General features: G+C 29.7%; 3 protein-coding genes across 5 annotated transcripts; 1 reads left to right on the plus strand and 2 right to left on the minus strand.

Moving 5' to 3' along the window:
- Nucleotides 1-3,878: 3,878 nt before the first annotated feature.
- On the minus strand, nucleotides 3,879-4,992 carry LOC127242073 (protein LURP-one-related 15-like). Its single transcript, XM_051261404.1, has 3 exons — nucleotides 4,753-4,992; nucleotides 4,129-4,353; nucleotides 3,879-4,010 (listed from the first exon to the last, which is right to left on the minus strand). Exons 1-3 carry the CDS (start codon nucleotides 4,990-4,992, stop codon nucleotides 3,879-3,881), a joined length of 597 nt encoding a protein of 198 aa, XP_051117361.1.
- Nucleotides 4,993-7,268: 2,276 nt separating this feature from the next.
- LOC127242242 (plasmodesmata-located protein 7) lies at nucleotides 7,269-9,105 on the plus strand. The gene is made up of 3 exons (XM_051261707.1): nucleotides 7,269-8,036; nucleotides 8,648-8,761; nucleotides 8,944-9,105. Exons 1-3 carry the CDS (start codon nucleotides 7,286-7,288, stop codon nucleotides 8,949-8,951), a joined length of 873 nt encoding a protein of 290 aa, XP_051117664.1. The 5' UTR covers nucleotides 7,269-7,285; the 3' UTR covers nucleotides 8,952-9,105.
- A 1,518-nt stretch (nucleotides 9,106-10,623) lies between these two features.
- On the minus strand, nucleotides 10,624-14,621 carry LOC127241967 (urease accessory protein D-like). Of its 3 annotated transcripts, none has more exons than XM_051261267.1 (10): nucleotides 14,519-14,621; nucleotides 13,837-14,079; nucleotides 13,694-13,750; nucleotides 13,529-13,603; nucleotides 13,376-13,420; nucleotides 13,068-13,112; nucleotides 12,121-12,197; nucleotides 11,893-12,028; nucleotides 11,243-11,391; nucleotides 10,624-11,063 (listed from the first exon to the last, which is right to left on the minus strand). In XM_051261267.1, exons 2-9 carry the CDS (start codon nucleotides 13,933-13,935, stop codon nucleotides 11,278-11,280), a joined length of 648 nt encoding a protein of 215 aa, XP_051117224.1. In that variant the 5' UTR covers nucleotides 13,936-14,079; nucleotides 14,519-14,621; the 3' UTR covers nucleotides 10,624-11,063; nucleotides 11,243-11,277. The 3 variants fall into 3 exon arrangements, with proteins under 3 accessions (XP_051117224.1, XP_051117225.1, XP_051117223.1); XM_051261266.1 differs by having other exon boundaries at nucleotides 10,646-11,063; nucleotides 12,879-13,112; XM_051261268.1 differs by lacking the exon at nucleotides 13,068-13,112 and having other exon boundaries at nucleotides 10,626-11,063.
- Nucleotides 14,622-14,665: the final 44 nt, after the last annotated feature.

The raw sequence follows: 14,665 nt of genomic DNA on the forward strand, positions 1-14,665 counted from the left end.
TTTTGTTTTTTTTTACTACAAACTAATATAATACTAATATTAAAAAATCTACTTGCAAAAAGTAAACGGTGGTCTTCCTGAAAAACCGATGGAGTATATGACAAAAAAGTATATATTTTTTCTTTTATAAATATAACATGAGAATCTTCCGTAGTTGTTCTTTAAGTGCGCTCCGGGTAAATCTTAAACTCAATACGACGAGTCGTACTTACCCTTTATATAAATCAATTATATATAAACACATCAAATTTTTGTTTTAATAAATAACGAGGGATAATTCACAAAATCTTATGTTACTAATCTCTCAAAACAATGATAACATTCATCCAACCTATTTTTGGGTAATATTATATATATAAAAAAAAATACAATATATACATATTAATACAATATATATGTAAATATATTTACTCTATTCATTTATAAAAATCAACAATTTAACATAAAATATTATTTTTTATTATCGACATATTTATTTGTACTAAAGTTAAAAACACATTTATTTAAAAATATAAATTGAACACAATACAAAATTGAGAAAGGCTTGCAATTCCGATAATGACAACCAAGGCAAGGACAAAGTTTGCCTCTTCACTTTTCTTTTCTTGGAAATGTTGTCACGAGTCTTCTTGTGTCATCATCGAGTTTGAATTTTATCTTGAAACCGTATTATTGAATTTATATAATCATATACTATCATTTATGTTAAATCATAAAATTGAAGTGTTGAACTATCCATACAAAATAAATAAATAACATATTTGTAATGTTGGAAGTCGCGGAGAGGGGCGCGTAAGAGGTCAACGGCTCCGAGTATCTTGCACAGTTGAATTGTAAAACATTCGACGTAATCACAGTTTTACAACGTAGTTGTCTCGCGGTTATAACAGAGATGCGTGTTTATGCACAAATCGATGGCTGAATAAGTGCAGAAAGAAAAACAACACACCAAGTTTGTTTATCCAATTTGGTTTTCCAACCTACATCTGGGGATTCCAATTCAGGAATCTTAACTAAACCAAACACTTGGTTTATACCATATAAGACACCAAACCGAACTACCCAACTTATCTTCTACCCAAGCTCCATTTAGTTTTACAAACTCTCATGGACTGGTTGTTACTCTACCGCAACAACTCCAGCAGGCCAGTGACCAAGCTAAGAATAAGGTTGTTTACCGGATGAATATCTTCTTTGGCTTCGACTCCAAGAATTCTTCTTTTCGTCTTCAATCCTCCATGGATGAGCTCTCTCAACACTCTAACAGGGGGAGAGAATACTTACTCTCTAAGTTTTGGTTGCTCATCCACGAAAACAAATAACCATCCATACAAAATACAAATCCTGCACACTAGAAGACAAAGTTGACTGTGTGTTAACTTTTGGGGCAGTGTATCAAGGCAATTAATGTCATCCGGTATGAGAGGATAATACATACAGCTTCACCTGCACTTCCTTTGTCCAATGCATATTCGTTTGTTCTATTTCATCGAGTGTAGGACATGCAAGATGCATCCAAAACCTGTAACTCGGTCAACTCTGCAGTTGGCAGGTTTCCCAGAATGGTGTTAAAAGCTGCAACAACATCCTGCATATTTGTTCATATGCTAAAAGTAGAAACAAAAGGTTTGTCAATTTTGAATATGTCAACATGTAACAAAAATTAAGGACGGGTAGCATTAGCTACAAGTAGAAGTGAACATTCGGATTTTCGGTTTCGAAATCTGAATTAGAAAATCCAAACCAAATAGAAATATCTGAAATAATCCAAATTTTTAATTTTTTATTATTATTTTAAATTTTAAGTTTTATTCAATATTTTATCATTCTTTTATAATATTAAATATATATAACAAATAAAAATTAAGTATAGTAAAATATAATTAATCATTTTTAACTTTCCATTTCTATTAAAATATTAAATATATAACCATAAAAATATATTAAATATTATGCTTCGTATTTCGGATTGGTTCGAATTTTTAGTATATTGATCCAAGTCGATCCAAAAATTCAAAATTTATAAAATCTTCAATCCGAACCAATCTGAAAATCAGAAAAGTCCGAACCAAATTTTAAATTTCGATTTTATTCGGATCGAATATTTGGATTTCGAATATTTTGTTCACCCCTAACTACGAGAACTTTAGGGATAATGTTATTAGTAATAAAAAAAAATGGATATAAAGACAAAAAAAAAATTGTTACAAAAATACAATTTTATTGTAGTGTATATTATATATATTGAATATTAAAAAGATATTATTATAACTCTCCTCATATGTTCAAAGGTTTTACTTTTATTGTTTTCAATTATATAACATTATATCAAATAAGACACAAACATAAAATAGTTGCCTTATACAAAAATATATATTATCAACTATCATTAAAATATAATATTAAGTGGATTATGTTCCAAAGTAACCATATACTCTCTCCATCTCGTTTGAATCCAAGTGTTTCATTAGTGACACAATTTTTAAGGTGGTGGAATTTGATATTATTTATTATATTTTTTTATATAAGTAACGTTGTTAGCAGTTTTGAAATTATGATTAAAAAAATTTAAAATATTTGTTTCAATATTTTGAAAATTATATTTCAATAAAATAAATGTAATATGAATATTATTTTATAGAAAATAAATTTTATATAATACAAATAAGTTAAAATATAAGTATTTTTATGATTAATATAAATTAATCTTATTTTAAAAAAGAAAAATTTAAATATAGATAAAAATATTTATTTATTAAGGAGAGATAAAAATAAAAAAAATTGAGTAAGTTCTACTATGTATTAATATTATATGTTATTGAGTTAATTAAATTACTTTATATTTGTTAAATATATTTTAAAATAGTATAATTTACTAAAACATAAAAATATGTCAATGAAGGTCGACAAACTAAAAAAAATGTGTCAATTGATTTGGGACGAGAAAAATATTAATTATGAATGAGAAAGTATAAACTCTGTGAAACTCATTACTATCCTTCATTTTGATTAAGGTCATTAGATCTAGAAAATTGCTGAAGATTATATAATATTTTTCTATTGGCTTAAATTTTTAGATTGGATGATCATTTAACAATTTTAAAGATCTTGGATTGAAAAATTATACTATAATATATAATTAATGATGTATTTTGTTTAAGGTGAAATGATCCTTTAATCTCTAAAGTGAGTTTCAAGAGCTTTTCTTTGGCTATTTTGTAAGGATAGCGAAATTGAAAATTTATTTAGGATCGTGATTAAGAAGATAAGGGCTTTCAGTGTCGCCATATATTTTTTCCAATCTAACTCGATCACATGGTATTGGAGAATGTTTTATTTCGGATTTTATTTCCTTTTTTTTTTTAATATTTTGGATTTGCTTTCGTTCTGATTTTTATGAAAAAAACAAATTAATATAGCTTACATTTTTCGAACGACATGTAAATATACTAAATATTAAGTTCAACATGTGATCCGGATAATATTTGTTATTACAGTTGAAATAGAATCCTGAAATTTATAATTAAGCATTGCTGAAATTAATCTTCACCATTAATTCGTAAGAAATACATAAATTGACATAATTATTCTGATTTAACAAAGGTTAGATATAATTCAACATGTACTGAATTAAATTTCTATATCATCATGTGCTCCAAAGCCTTATTATTATTTAGCGATTTTTGTCCACATATTTTGGATATACAAGGACCCGAAGAAGACACACGAAACTATCATATATAGGCCTCCATACATATACATATATATAGCCGATATGTCTTCTTTTGGACAATTTATTGACGAAACTCTAGATCTTTCATACACGACTCCTAGGAGCGCTCACGTGCGCACATATATATATATATATATGTATATAACTAATAATCCTTGTTCATCTCGTGAATGATGACCACAAGGGTGACTATAAAGGCACGATCCACATTAGGATAAATAGCAACTTCGAATGTGTCCTTGTCGAATATACATCCAAATGTGTGCTTCTTATGCATCTGCAATTACATTCGCGCATATGTGTATATATATATATATATATGTATTTGTTATGGATTGTTGCTATTCAAAATAACTAAGTGTTTAAAGATGAAACGAAATTAGTGAAATTCTTGCCTTGGCAATTGGTGTCGAATCCTTGTTATATATGGTGCATGACTTCTCCAACCAGCTCCCGATAACCTTAAAATCCCACGATGTCTCTTCCTTGTTTGTGGGCAAGAAAATGTCCACTTCTGTCTTGAATTGGATAAGCGACGACGTTCTTGCACTAAAGAGTAGATCGCGATTGTTCGATCCATCTCCATTGTATGCTTGCCATCTTTTATGGGCACTCAAGTTCTATAGAAAATGTGAGTAAATATTATAAGCTTTGTTTACTTAAAAATAATAATAATAATAATAATAATAATAATAATAATAATAATAATAATAATAATAAATCAATTAGATTATTATGAATTATTACGATTCTCTATAAAAATACATAATTTAATTTTTATAAATGTGTAGGGAAGAATTTTGTTTTTCGAATTATTATTTTGTATATAAGAAGGCATAATTCATTAGCTTGTAATATAATTCTATGCAAAATAAAATAAAATAAAAAAAAATAGAAACACGAAAAAGTCAAGGGATAAAAATAAATAATCTAAAATATATACACGAAACCAAAAATATATATCTATATATAATTCTGCCGTGTGTATTTATATATTTTAACGATGTCCATATCTGTACCTTCTTCTTGAAGGTGAGAATAGAAGTGCCTCGATCATCAACGAGGACATGGCGATTGTGTAAGCTAAAGAACTTTCCGACCACCTCAAAAACTATGTTGCCCTTTTCATCGGTGACCACAAAATCATCGGTGGCACCCGAATGCCTCTTTGCAATTCTTAGATGAACATTCTTTGGGACACGGAATTCTGCGCTAACCACGGAAATATGCTTTCCTAGGCTGTATCCATAGTTCTCCATCTTAAGGTGCTATTGATCAACTCGACTCGACTTAACTCGACTGTGTAATAACTTGCATACATACTTACATATATATATATGTATAGGCAAAGAAGCTTAAACACTTTTTAAGTATGGATTAAGATGACACAAATGACAAAATTCTGTTAATGCCTTAGGGATTTTGCTTAAGTCTTTATTGAGAAAGTTTGGGGGACGAAGGGAGGTATAAAGTTTTCTATCTTTTATATTTTTTTTTTAATCATTTTTTTTTTAGGATAAGGGTTCCCAAATGTGTTTCTTCCTAGCCAATGCTTAATTAGGTTTTCCTTTTTATTTTTAAAATTGTATAATTTACATTAAGTTATTTTTAAATATGTATATTTATATATTTTCTCCGTCAAAGTATTTATTTCATCCCTTCAATCACAAAATTTTTATTTTCTGATAAGTATAATTTCACTATAAATTATAAATACTCTCAATTTTATACTTGTTTACTTCAATAAAAACCCGATATAATTACATAGTTATATCGAGGATTGCTATATATGTGTGTAGCAAACCGCTTTGCCAATGAACTACTGAGGAATATCAAAAGGTTCGATATTGTAGATTTCAATTCACTACAAAAAAATAGTATATTTACAACGGAAACGTAGCTAACGTAATTTCATCATTAATTCCGCCTTTAATATCATTAGTAACGAAAAAAATAGATTTAAAGACAAAAAAATTTTGTTATAAAAATGATATTTTATTGTAGTGATTCTTGTTGTCAACCCATGAGTAATATGAGCTCAAATCTTCCTTCATGTCATCAAGAATTTCTTCGTACCTATTGCGAAAATTAGGAAATCACGAAAAGTGAATAAGAACACAGGGATTTGTTAACTCAGTTCAATTAGGATGATCTATGTCTCAGAAGCCAAGTTAAGTATTTTTATTAATAATTACATATGTAAATTACAGCCAGAATACATTAAATATAATAGAAGTGTAAGTCAAAATTATACATTTTTTATCATGAGATATACGAAAATGATAATATATATATATTGAGAAAATATTTACGAATGATAATTATTTTATTGAAATATAATTTTTTAAATAATATATTTTGAATAAAATATATATTATATTATATTTATTTTCTAACTTTCAACTAGGTGTATATTTTGTAGCGAAACACAATGGTGATACACTAAAAAAAAAAAAAAAAAATAGTATCTTTGTAACGGAATTCTGTTCCTAAAGTTTACGTAGCTAACGTAATTTCATCTCTAATTTCGTCTCTAATATTATTAGTAACGGAAAAAATAAATTTAGGAACGAAAAAACCTCGTTACAAAATTAATAATTTCTTGTAGGAGTGATAGAGTGATCCGTAGCAAAAGATAATAATTTGGGTGGATTTAGTACAGTACATACAAGTACATGTCGTAATCCTTTCTTTTTTTCATCTAATATATTTTCTGACTTATCTGATTTTCATCTCTCTGCCTAATCTAACATATACCTTTCAAGATAAATAAATAAATATGTAAAATATATATACATACATATACATATGGATGTACGCATATATGATTACACACTTTTAGAGGCTTTCTTTGTCTGCTATCTTCATTTTCATTTTCATTTAATATTGGATTATATATTATGCTTTTTATTGAAATTTTTATATTATATTTTAATTCATATACTTTTTATTTCATTTTACAATGTACTATCATCTAAATACTATTTAAATTAAATGTAAAATAAAAGCTCTTAAACCAAAACAACAAACCTACTCATTTTTATTTTAAAATTTTCAACGTCCAAAACATTAAAATACATGTATTATTTATTAAAATTTCTATATTATCCCAATAAAATATTATTTTTTTATAAAATATGATACTTTTTTCATATGCAAAAATTAGTAAATTACAAAAAAAATATAAGTAATTTTTAGGGACTACTAGAGAGAGTATGAAAAGATTATTTAAATCAAAATTAAAATCAATACTGTAGTTTTAAATCAAAATCAAATAAACCTCAAATAAATCTAAAATTGCAATTTTTTGGTTGGATATAGAAAAATAAAAATAAAATTCAAACCTAAAAATTTTGAGATTTTTAAAAATAATAAAAATTTGATATGATATTAATTAAAAAAAAAAAAAAAGGAAAAGAAAAATGAGATTCTTAGCCCCTGCCCCAACACGCATACACTGATACACACATGCTGCATGTATACACAATATATATATATATATATATATTGTCATCACTAACAACATTAACACATTAACTCCAAATCAAATCAATGGCGGAATCATCGTCGTCAAGTAATATTATCACATCTTTTTCTCTGAGCATCGTCTTCACGTTGATGTTCTTCTTGTTCTTACTGGCTATGGCGGAGGGGTCGGTGGACACGTTCCTCTACGGCGGGTGTTCGCAGACCAAGTATGCACCGGAATCTCCCTACCAATCAAATCTCAACTCTCTACTAACCTCCCTCGTCAATTCTGCCACGTACTCATCCTACAATAAGTTCACCGTATTAGGATCCGCCCCAAACGACGTCGTTTTCGGGGTCTACCAGTGCCGCGGCGACCTGGGGATGCCCGACTGCGCCGCCTGCGTGGCGGAGGCCGTCAGCCGCCTTCCGCCGCAGTGCCCGGCGGCGTGCGGCGGCGTGGTACAGCTGGAGGGTTGTTTCGTCAAGTACGACAATGCGTCGTTCGTCGGGGCGGCGGACAAGGCGGTGGCGATGAAGAAGTGCGGCCCGTCGGAGGGGTACGACGCCGCCGGGATGGGGCGGCGCGACGCCGTGCTGGCGGGGTTGGCCGGCGCCGGCGGGGGGTATAGGGTCGGGGGGACGGGGGATGTTCAGGGGGTGGCGCAGTGCGTCGGAGATTTGAGTTCCGGTCAGTGCCAGGACTGCGTGGCGGAGGCGATACGGCGGCTGAAGGCGGAGTGCGGCGGCGCTGTGTTTGGGGATATGTTTTTGGGGAAGTGTTATGCGAGGTACTCTACCAGTGGGGCCCAGGCATATGCCAGATCCAATCACGGTACGCCACCTGGACTTTGTTTACGTGTAATTATTTTTGAAATTTTTTGCATTATTTATTTACAAATATCTATTTAAAAATGTAATTTGTTTTTTTTTTTTTTTAATATTACATTAAACATTAAGTATTTATTATTTCTAAATTTTCAAACTTAATACAAATCGATCTTTGCGAAATTAATATATATATATATATTTCAGAAACATATTTAATATTTTATAAGAAAAAAATCATATAAGAAAATGATAAATCTAAATAGTATATTTTGAAAAAAAAAAAAACCAAAAATTCTTTATATTAAATTTTTTATTACTATTTTTTAAAACTTCTTGTGTGTGTAGAAAGTTCTGAGCCTATAGTCGTGATATTTTATAAAATATATATATTCACAAAAAAAATCGTACATAATAAATAATGCCTATTTAGATTAAAATAATAAAAATAAATAAATCCTAAGTCACCCTTCAATGATTTATTTATTTATTTATAATTTGATGTATGAAGGCTCTATTTACGAATATTCAAATTTTAATTTTAATTTTACTTTGGCATATATTTTTATAATATATTATATTACAAATTTATTTTGTTATGTAAAATATCATTGACAGGATTTTCACATAATGAGAGTGAGAAGACATTTGCACTTATAATCGGATTACTTGCTGGAGTTGCTCTACTCATCATCTTCCTCACTTTCCTTAGTCGATTATTTTCGAAAAATGGTAATAGTAACACCTCTCTCTCTAGCCTTATTTTTATTATTATTATTATTATGTTAATATAATTTAGTTATATAAGCTTAATTATAATGTTACGAAATTATAATTGCAAAATTGAATAAATAAACAATGGAAATATTGTTATTGCCTTTCATATTTATCGATTTATGATTTTATTTTTGCAGGGAAATAAATAGCTGTGAGATGAAGCCAATGATATATATATATATATATTCCTTTTTTTTTCTTGTATTAAATTTATGGCAATCATTTTGCCTTTACATTATTGTATTTGTTGTAGTGGAATTCAAATGTATCTGCTTTTCATTTTGAAACAAGAAATAACTCTTTACATATCATTTTCAAACTTTTGTTGTTATTCATTAAATATTAAGTATTTCTTTTTTAAAAATAAAAATAAAAAATACTATATCATATTCAATATTTTATTTTTATTTAATTAAAATATTACAACACTTGCAAATCTTTTTATCTAAACAAAGCTGAAGATTCTTAAATTGTCATTAGAATTAATATACTTAAAAGAAAAAAAAAAAAAAAAAAAAAAAAGGCAAAAAGGAACCTTTGGAGATTCCATAGCATTTTCTTCTACACTTCCACAAAGTTGCAAAAAATATTATTGCCCTTTTATTTATTTTTTATGACGTGGAATCCGCAGCCGCTACCCAAAAGTACACATTGGGTAAACCCCCGGCCGAACCTAATACCCTGTAAACTATGCCCGACGGAAAAGTCACACTAGACGAACCATGTGTAGCAGGTGACCGACGAGAAAGTCACACTAGGCAAACCATGTGTGGCAGGTGACCTGAGACGTCGAGGGTTTGAACCAACGACCTCACGGTCATATAGATCTTGTCACTTTTTATAATTTGTTATCTCTATATTTTATTTTTGTCCGTCTCATATAATTTGTCATTTTTTTTTAGAAAATTAATTATACACTTTAATTATATTTTAAAATTTAAAATTTAAAATTTTTAAATTTTAACTAAACTATTTAATTATTTTAATCTTAATTTATAATTACTTTTATTATATAATAATTATTTTTATTAATATATTTTTTAATTACTTTACTTATTATATTTTACTTAAATTATGCATATCTACAATAATAGTAATTGGCTCATGTCATCTTAGACCTATAAAATATTAAACAGTTATTCAAGTCTGGTTTGGGTAGTTTAATAATTTTTGTACAATTCAATAAATTTCTATTATTCACTCTATAACCATTCAATAAATTACATTGGAACTTTGAGTTTCTTATTTAAATAATATCTGATATAATCTTTTGTAAAAATAAAAATATAATTTAAAAATAAAAAAAAATCCAAAATTATATAAAAAAATTATAAGAAACACACCCTCAATTTATTTTATATAAGTAGAGCTTGTGCTCAAACTTAATTCAAAGATTACATTCAGATGTCTACCTAATAAGCACTCGACAAATAACGGTTGTGAATTGTTAAAAAAAAAAAAAAATGAATGTTTTTTAAAAGTTGCTCAACTCAATAGTACTATTTTTTTTTTTCTTTTTTGGTTTCATTGTACTGTTTTATTTTAATTTTTGGTTTGTATGTTATATTATTATGTAATATTAAATAACATATTTTTTTATAAATAATTAATGCAGTATAACAATAAAAAATTGAAAAAAATAATCGAATTCATAATAAATTGTAATAAATGTGACATTATTGGTGCTACTACATTAAAAGTTGGAATCTTCCCTTTTTCAGTTGTCGGTGCATTCAAATCCAATAAAAAGCATTTAAACTATTAATTAATCTATTTAATATTATTATTATTATTATTTGAATCTGATCATTAAAGTGAAATCATTTTATTTTATCTTATTTTATTTTAGTTTCTAATAAGATACATTTAAAAGAATCAAAATGAACATTCTGACCATTATATATCAACTTTTCTACTTTTACATAAACTACACACAAACATGAAGACTTCACATACGTGGAAAGTGAAGCCATGCAACTTTTCTTTCCCATGCATGCTTTTATAAAGTCACATAATTTTCTTTTTAATAAATAATATATTATTCTCATTGTGACAAAAAAATATTTAAAAAAATTTAAATTAATCTCTACCATGCAAATGTATTATGTAGCATATATATAAAAAAAAAATTAATTCAAGGTTGTTACCTAAGTATTACTTATTTGGGGTGGCTTCTTCCGCAGGCGTAATTTGCAGACTATTACACTCCAAACTTTGCTCGATAGCTAGGCCATGCATGATTAGTTGTTCGATAGACCTTACAACTCGAAGAAAGTTCTTTTTAGTCGAAAGTTGATGTGACATATTGTAGTAAAGATAAGCTAAGAGTTGAATTCAAATCGAGTGTTAGTAATCTATTCGAGCCTAATCATACTATAATAATTTTAAAAATATGCGAGACTGATACTTAAAAGCGTATTCGAAATTGAAAGGTACCTGAATTTTAAATGAATTTCCCTTACGGTCTTTATCTATTGATAGGGAGGAGCGCCGAGCAATACTTCCATACTGGCCAATTGTTGCTGCAAGAAGTTGTAGATCGATTCAGTGGTTGTGGATGCAACCCTAACAACGACGCCTTGCCCCTGAACATGTTAAGACAACCGAAACAATATTCAAAGTCGAGAATGAAAAAAAAAATGAAAGAAGTCTATAAAGTAGTTCAATGACTTCTTTTGTCCTCGTATTGGTAACTTTGGGTTCTTTTGGGAAGATTAAGGCTCTATTTACATCGGCAGATTTGGAACTTTTGATACTATTTATGTATACTAATTTTAAAAAAATACATCTCGTCAAATATATTTTTTCTCTCTCAAAACATCACATTAACTATTAATTCTTTACTATTCTCAATTTTGTTTTTTAAAACTCCGAAACTCTCAGTCTAATCGTAGCCTAAAAAGATGACAAAATCATTGCGTTCTCAATGGTAAAGTTTGTTGCATGGTGGTTCGACTAGAAAAAACTAAAATCATGTAGGGACACACTTTTATAATCAAGAAAGTAATAGATACGAAGAATCCAATTATTCAAGTAGTGCGCTAGATGCTTCCAAGGAATTTAATTAGGCAGACTAGAAAATGTACCTTTTGGCCAAAGGTACTGCAAGAAGCAAGAAAACTGGGTTTGGCTTCTTTCGAAGAACCTTTGCTAAATAAAGGCTGAGACATTAATTTCTTGACATCTTTCTGGATTTGATCCTGAATAAGCTTCAATTTAGGCCTGAAACCAATGCAAAATTGGTAGAATCAATTCAATCTCCTGTGCTTGCATAGAGATGAGGATGAGGAAATCGAAAATATATTTGCTCCTACCCCAAAATAATTATCATGGCTATTGCATGGTAGTGCTGCAGCTGATCCAAGCCACAACTTCCCTTCTCTAACAACACCTGATTCAAAATTAAAACAATTCGAGAAACAAGATAAGGCAGAATCCTGATGAATTGTTAAATTGTGTATTTGAAAAGCTTTTGGGTAATTTTTCCATATAGATAAGATATAACTATATATAACAGTGTAGATTCTTTTCGACAATAAGGGTATGTTTGCTTTCATGGATTAAAGGTAATTCATAAAAGTAAATATGATCCAAGTGTCAAAAGCTTATAACTTGATGGCGGATTCATTTTACCTAACACATTAAGTCCCATTTAATGAATAAGTTATTATACATTGTCATCGTCCAACGGGCTAAACAAAATAATGAATCATTAAGTTTAAATGTTTATGGGTCATACCAACATGACCCAAGTATACGATTGCAGTCTTCAACTGAATTCAGACATAGTGTGCTTCTACTATAAAGAAAAAAGTTTGTAAATTCCTACTTCGCTTCTAACCACCTAATAACTATAAGTAAATAATCAAAAATAAATTTTCTTATAATTGCTATTTGCTAACCATGTAATATTCTATTAATGCACATAAGCAGATTCATAATAGAATTGGGGTAAATTTATTGGGCAGCTGCATAGATACCCATCCAACTGCTTGCATGTTGTACCAAATGCCTTCTACAAGTAAAATTCATCAAAAATAAGTACACTAATAGTTTGTACTACGAAGTTTACCGTGTCAAGAAATAAAGGCTCATTGCCTTGTAAAATAATGCAGTTGGTGCTCTTATAGTGAGAAAAAGCCCATTTTTCTCCCGTCTCATAACGACCACTTGTTATCCAATCAACAACAAGCAAACTTGATTGAGGTTTTAGTTTGAAAACTTGCATTTGGGAATACTTTGCGGTGGAAAAACAAGTTACCGGATCTGGAATAAGAGCCAAGAGTGCACCGCTTCCAACAATCGCCTAATGCACAACATAGTGTAGCTACCATTATCTGATTGAAATATAGTACCAAAAAAACATGTAGAATTCCTGAAGAAGCTGAAACTGCAAAATCTAGAACTCAAACAACTAATTACAAGGGCAAAAGAAAGTGAGTGGACAGACCTTTATTAAGCTGAAACAGACAATTTTATGATAATTAAAGACTTTGCACATTCATACGCTGTAGTGTTATATGAACAAAAATGTTGGGAGGGACAGCCAATTGAATAGGACCTAATTACCTCCAAACTTTGCTTAGAACATTTTGATCCTATAGATTTATAAACCTGCAGGAATTCACTAAAACATCTCAGTATCTGCTTGCAATGTACGAAAAACACAATTTGAAACATAAATAAACAACCAAAAAACATGAGAACAAATGGTGGAAGAACCTTGGTAGAAGATTGGGTGGTCAACACTGCCATACAATCATCCCCCACCTCAATATCATAATCAATGGAGTCACCCTAACCAAATGCAACATAAAAACCAGTAATTACACAGAAAATCAATCTGAGTCCTGACAACAAAGAGATCCAAAAAAAAAGTGCACGTACAGAGACAATGCCTCCACCATAGGTGATGGTGTAAACCCACACAGCATCACCACCAACCTGACAATGATCATTTTAAAACCACGTTGAATTTATGATTTCCACGCGAAATAATCAAGATGGTAAGATGAAGCTTCAATGTGCACCTTGTTGGGGTTGATGAATTTAAAGGGATACTTTGAGAAACATCGGGTTAGAGTTGACTTCCCCTGTACCCTCTCCACAACCAATTTTCCTCTATCCATTCCTCTCAATCTCTCTGTCACTCAAGACTCAAGAGCTAATTTTTAGTTTGAGATTGTATATCACACATCCAAAAGATGAAAGACATGTTCAGAGGTAGTATCTCCAGAAGTGGCAGCATATTGCATTATATTTGAAACTTGAAACTGCATATAACAGATGATAGAGTGATCAAATTACACATTACTTCTTATATTCATCTTTCAAATTGCACTACAGATAGATCACCTTCAAAATACCTACAAAATGAAATTCCATTACCTGAACATATACACTGACAGCATAAAAATCATGAAAGCGTCAAATATCTAAAATACGTCAGTGAATTCGGCCAATTCACAACAAATCTCAACGAGCGATTAATTCATGATACGCAAATCAGCTTAATCACTATTTCGAGTATGAATCGTGCAAGCAGGCCAATCTTAAACAATTTACACAGAAACTCGCAGAAACGTTTAAAAAAAACAAAAAACGGCGAACAATAACAAAACATCAAACACATTAAAATTTCTGCAAATACTCGAAATATTTTCACACTTGCAGCTCTAATTAACCATAATAGTACCGCGAATTCGAACTTACAATGTTCACACACATTTTCGCCGTCGGTGACGAAACCGGCCGACGAGGAGGAAGACGAAGGTCGAACTCATTTGGGCCTAACCTTTCTAATGTGCTGTTTTATTTTTATTGGGCCGTTTTGTTGGGAAGTTTCTAGAACATTAAATG

Source organism: Andrographis paniculata, unplaced genomic scaffold (assembly GCF_009805555.1).
Source record: "Andrographis paniculata isolate CXL003 unplaced genomic scaffold, ASM980555v1 Contig86END, whole genome shotgun sequence".
NCBI lineage: Eukaryota > Viridiplantae > Streptophyta > Magnoliopsida > Lamiales > Acanthaceae > Andrographis > Andrographis paniculata.

What these genes read in the sequence shown, in the direction of transcription:
- LOC127242073 (XM_051261404.1), bottom strand. Translation starts at nt 4,992, where the DNA reads ATGGAGAACTATGGATACAGCCTAGGAAAGCATATTTCCGTGGTTAGC. An exon ending in TTCTCACCTTCAAGAAGAAG is followed by an intron (nt 4,354 to 4,752) that starts GTACAGATATGG and finishes CATTTTCTATAG; the next exon opens with AACTTGAGTGCCCATAAAAG. An exon ending in ATTCGACACCAATTGCCAAG is followed by an intron (nt 4,011 to 4,128) that starts GCAAGAATTTCA and finishes ATGTAATTGCAG; the next exon opens with ATGCATAAGAAGCACACATT.
- LOC127242242 (XM_051261707.1), top strand. Translation starts at nt 7,286, where the DNA reads ATGGCGGAATCATCGTCGTCAAGTAATATTATCACATCTTTTTCTCTG. An exon ending in ATATGCCAGATCCAATCACG is followed by an intron (nt 8,037 to 8,647) that starts GTACGCCACCTG and finishes TATCATTGACAG; the next exon opens with GATTTTCACATAATGAGAGT.
- LOC127241967 (XM_051261266.1), bottom strand. Translation starts at nt 13,935, where the DNA reads ATGGATAGAGGAAAATTGGTTGTGGAGAGGGTACAGGGGAAGTCAACT. An exon ending in AATTCATCAACCCCAACAAG is followed by an intron (nt 13,751 to 13,836) that starts GTGCACATTGAA and finishes GATCATTGTCAG; the next exon opens with GTTGGTGGTGATGCTGTGTG. An exon ending in AGCCTTTATTTCTTGACACG is followed by an intron (nt 12,198 to 12,878) that starts GTAAACTTCGTA and finishes ATTTTGAATCAG; the next exon opens with GTGTTGTTAGAGAAGGGAAG.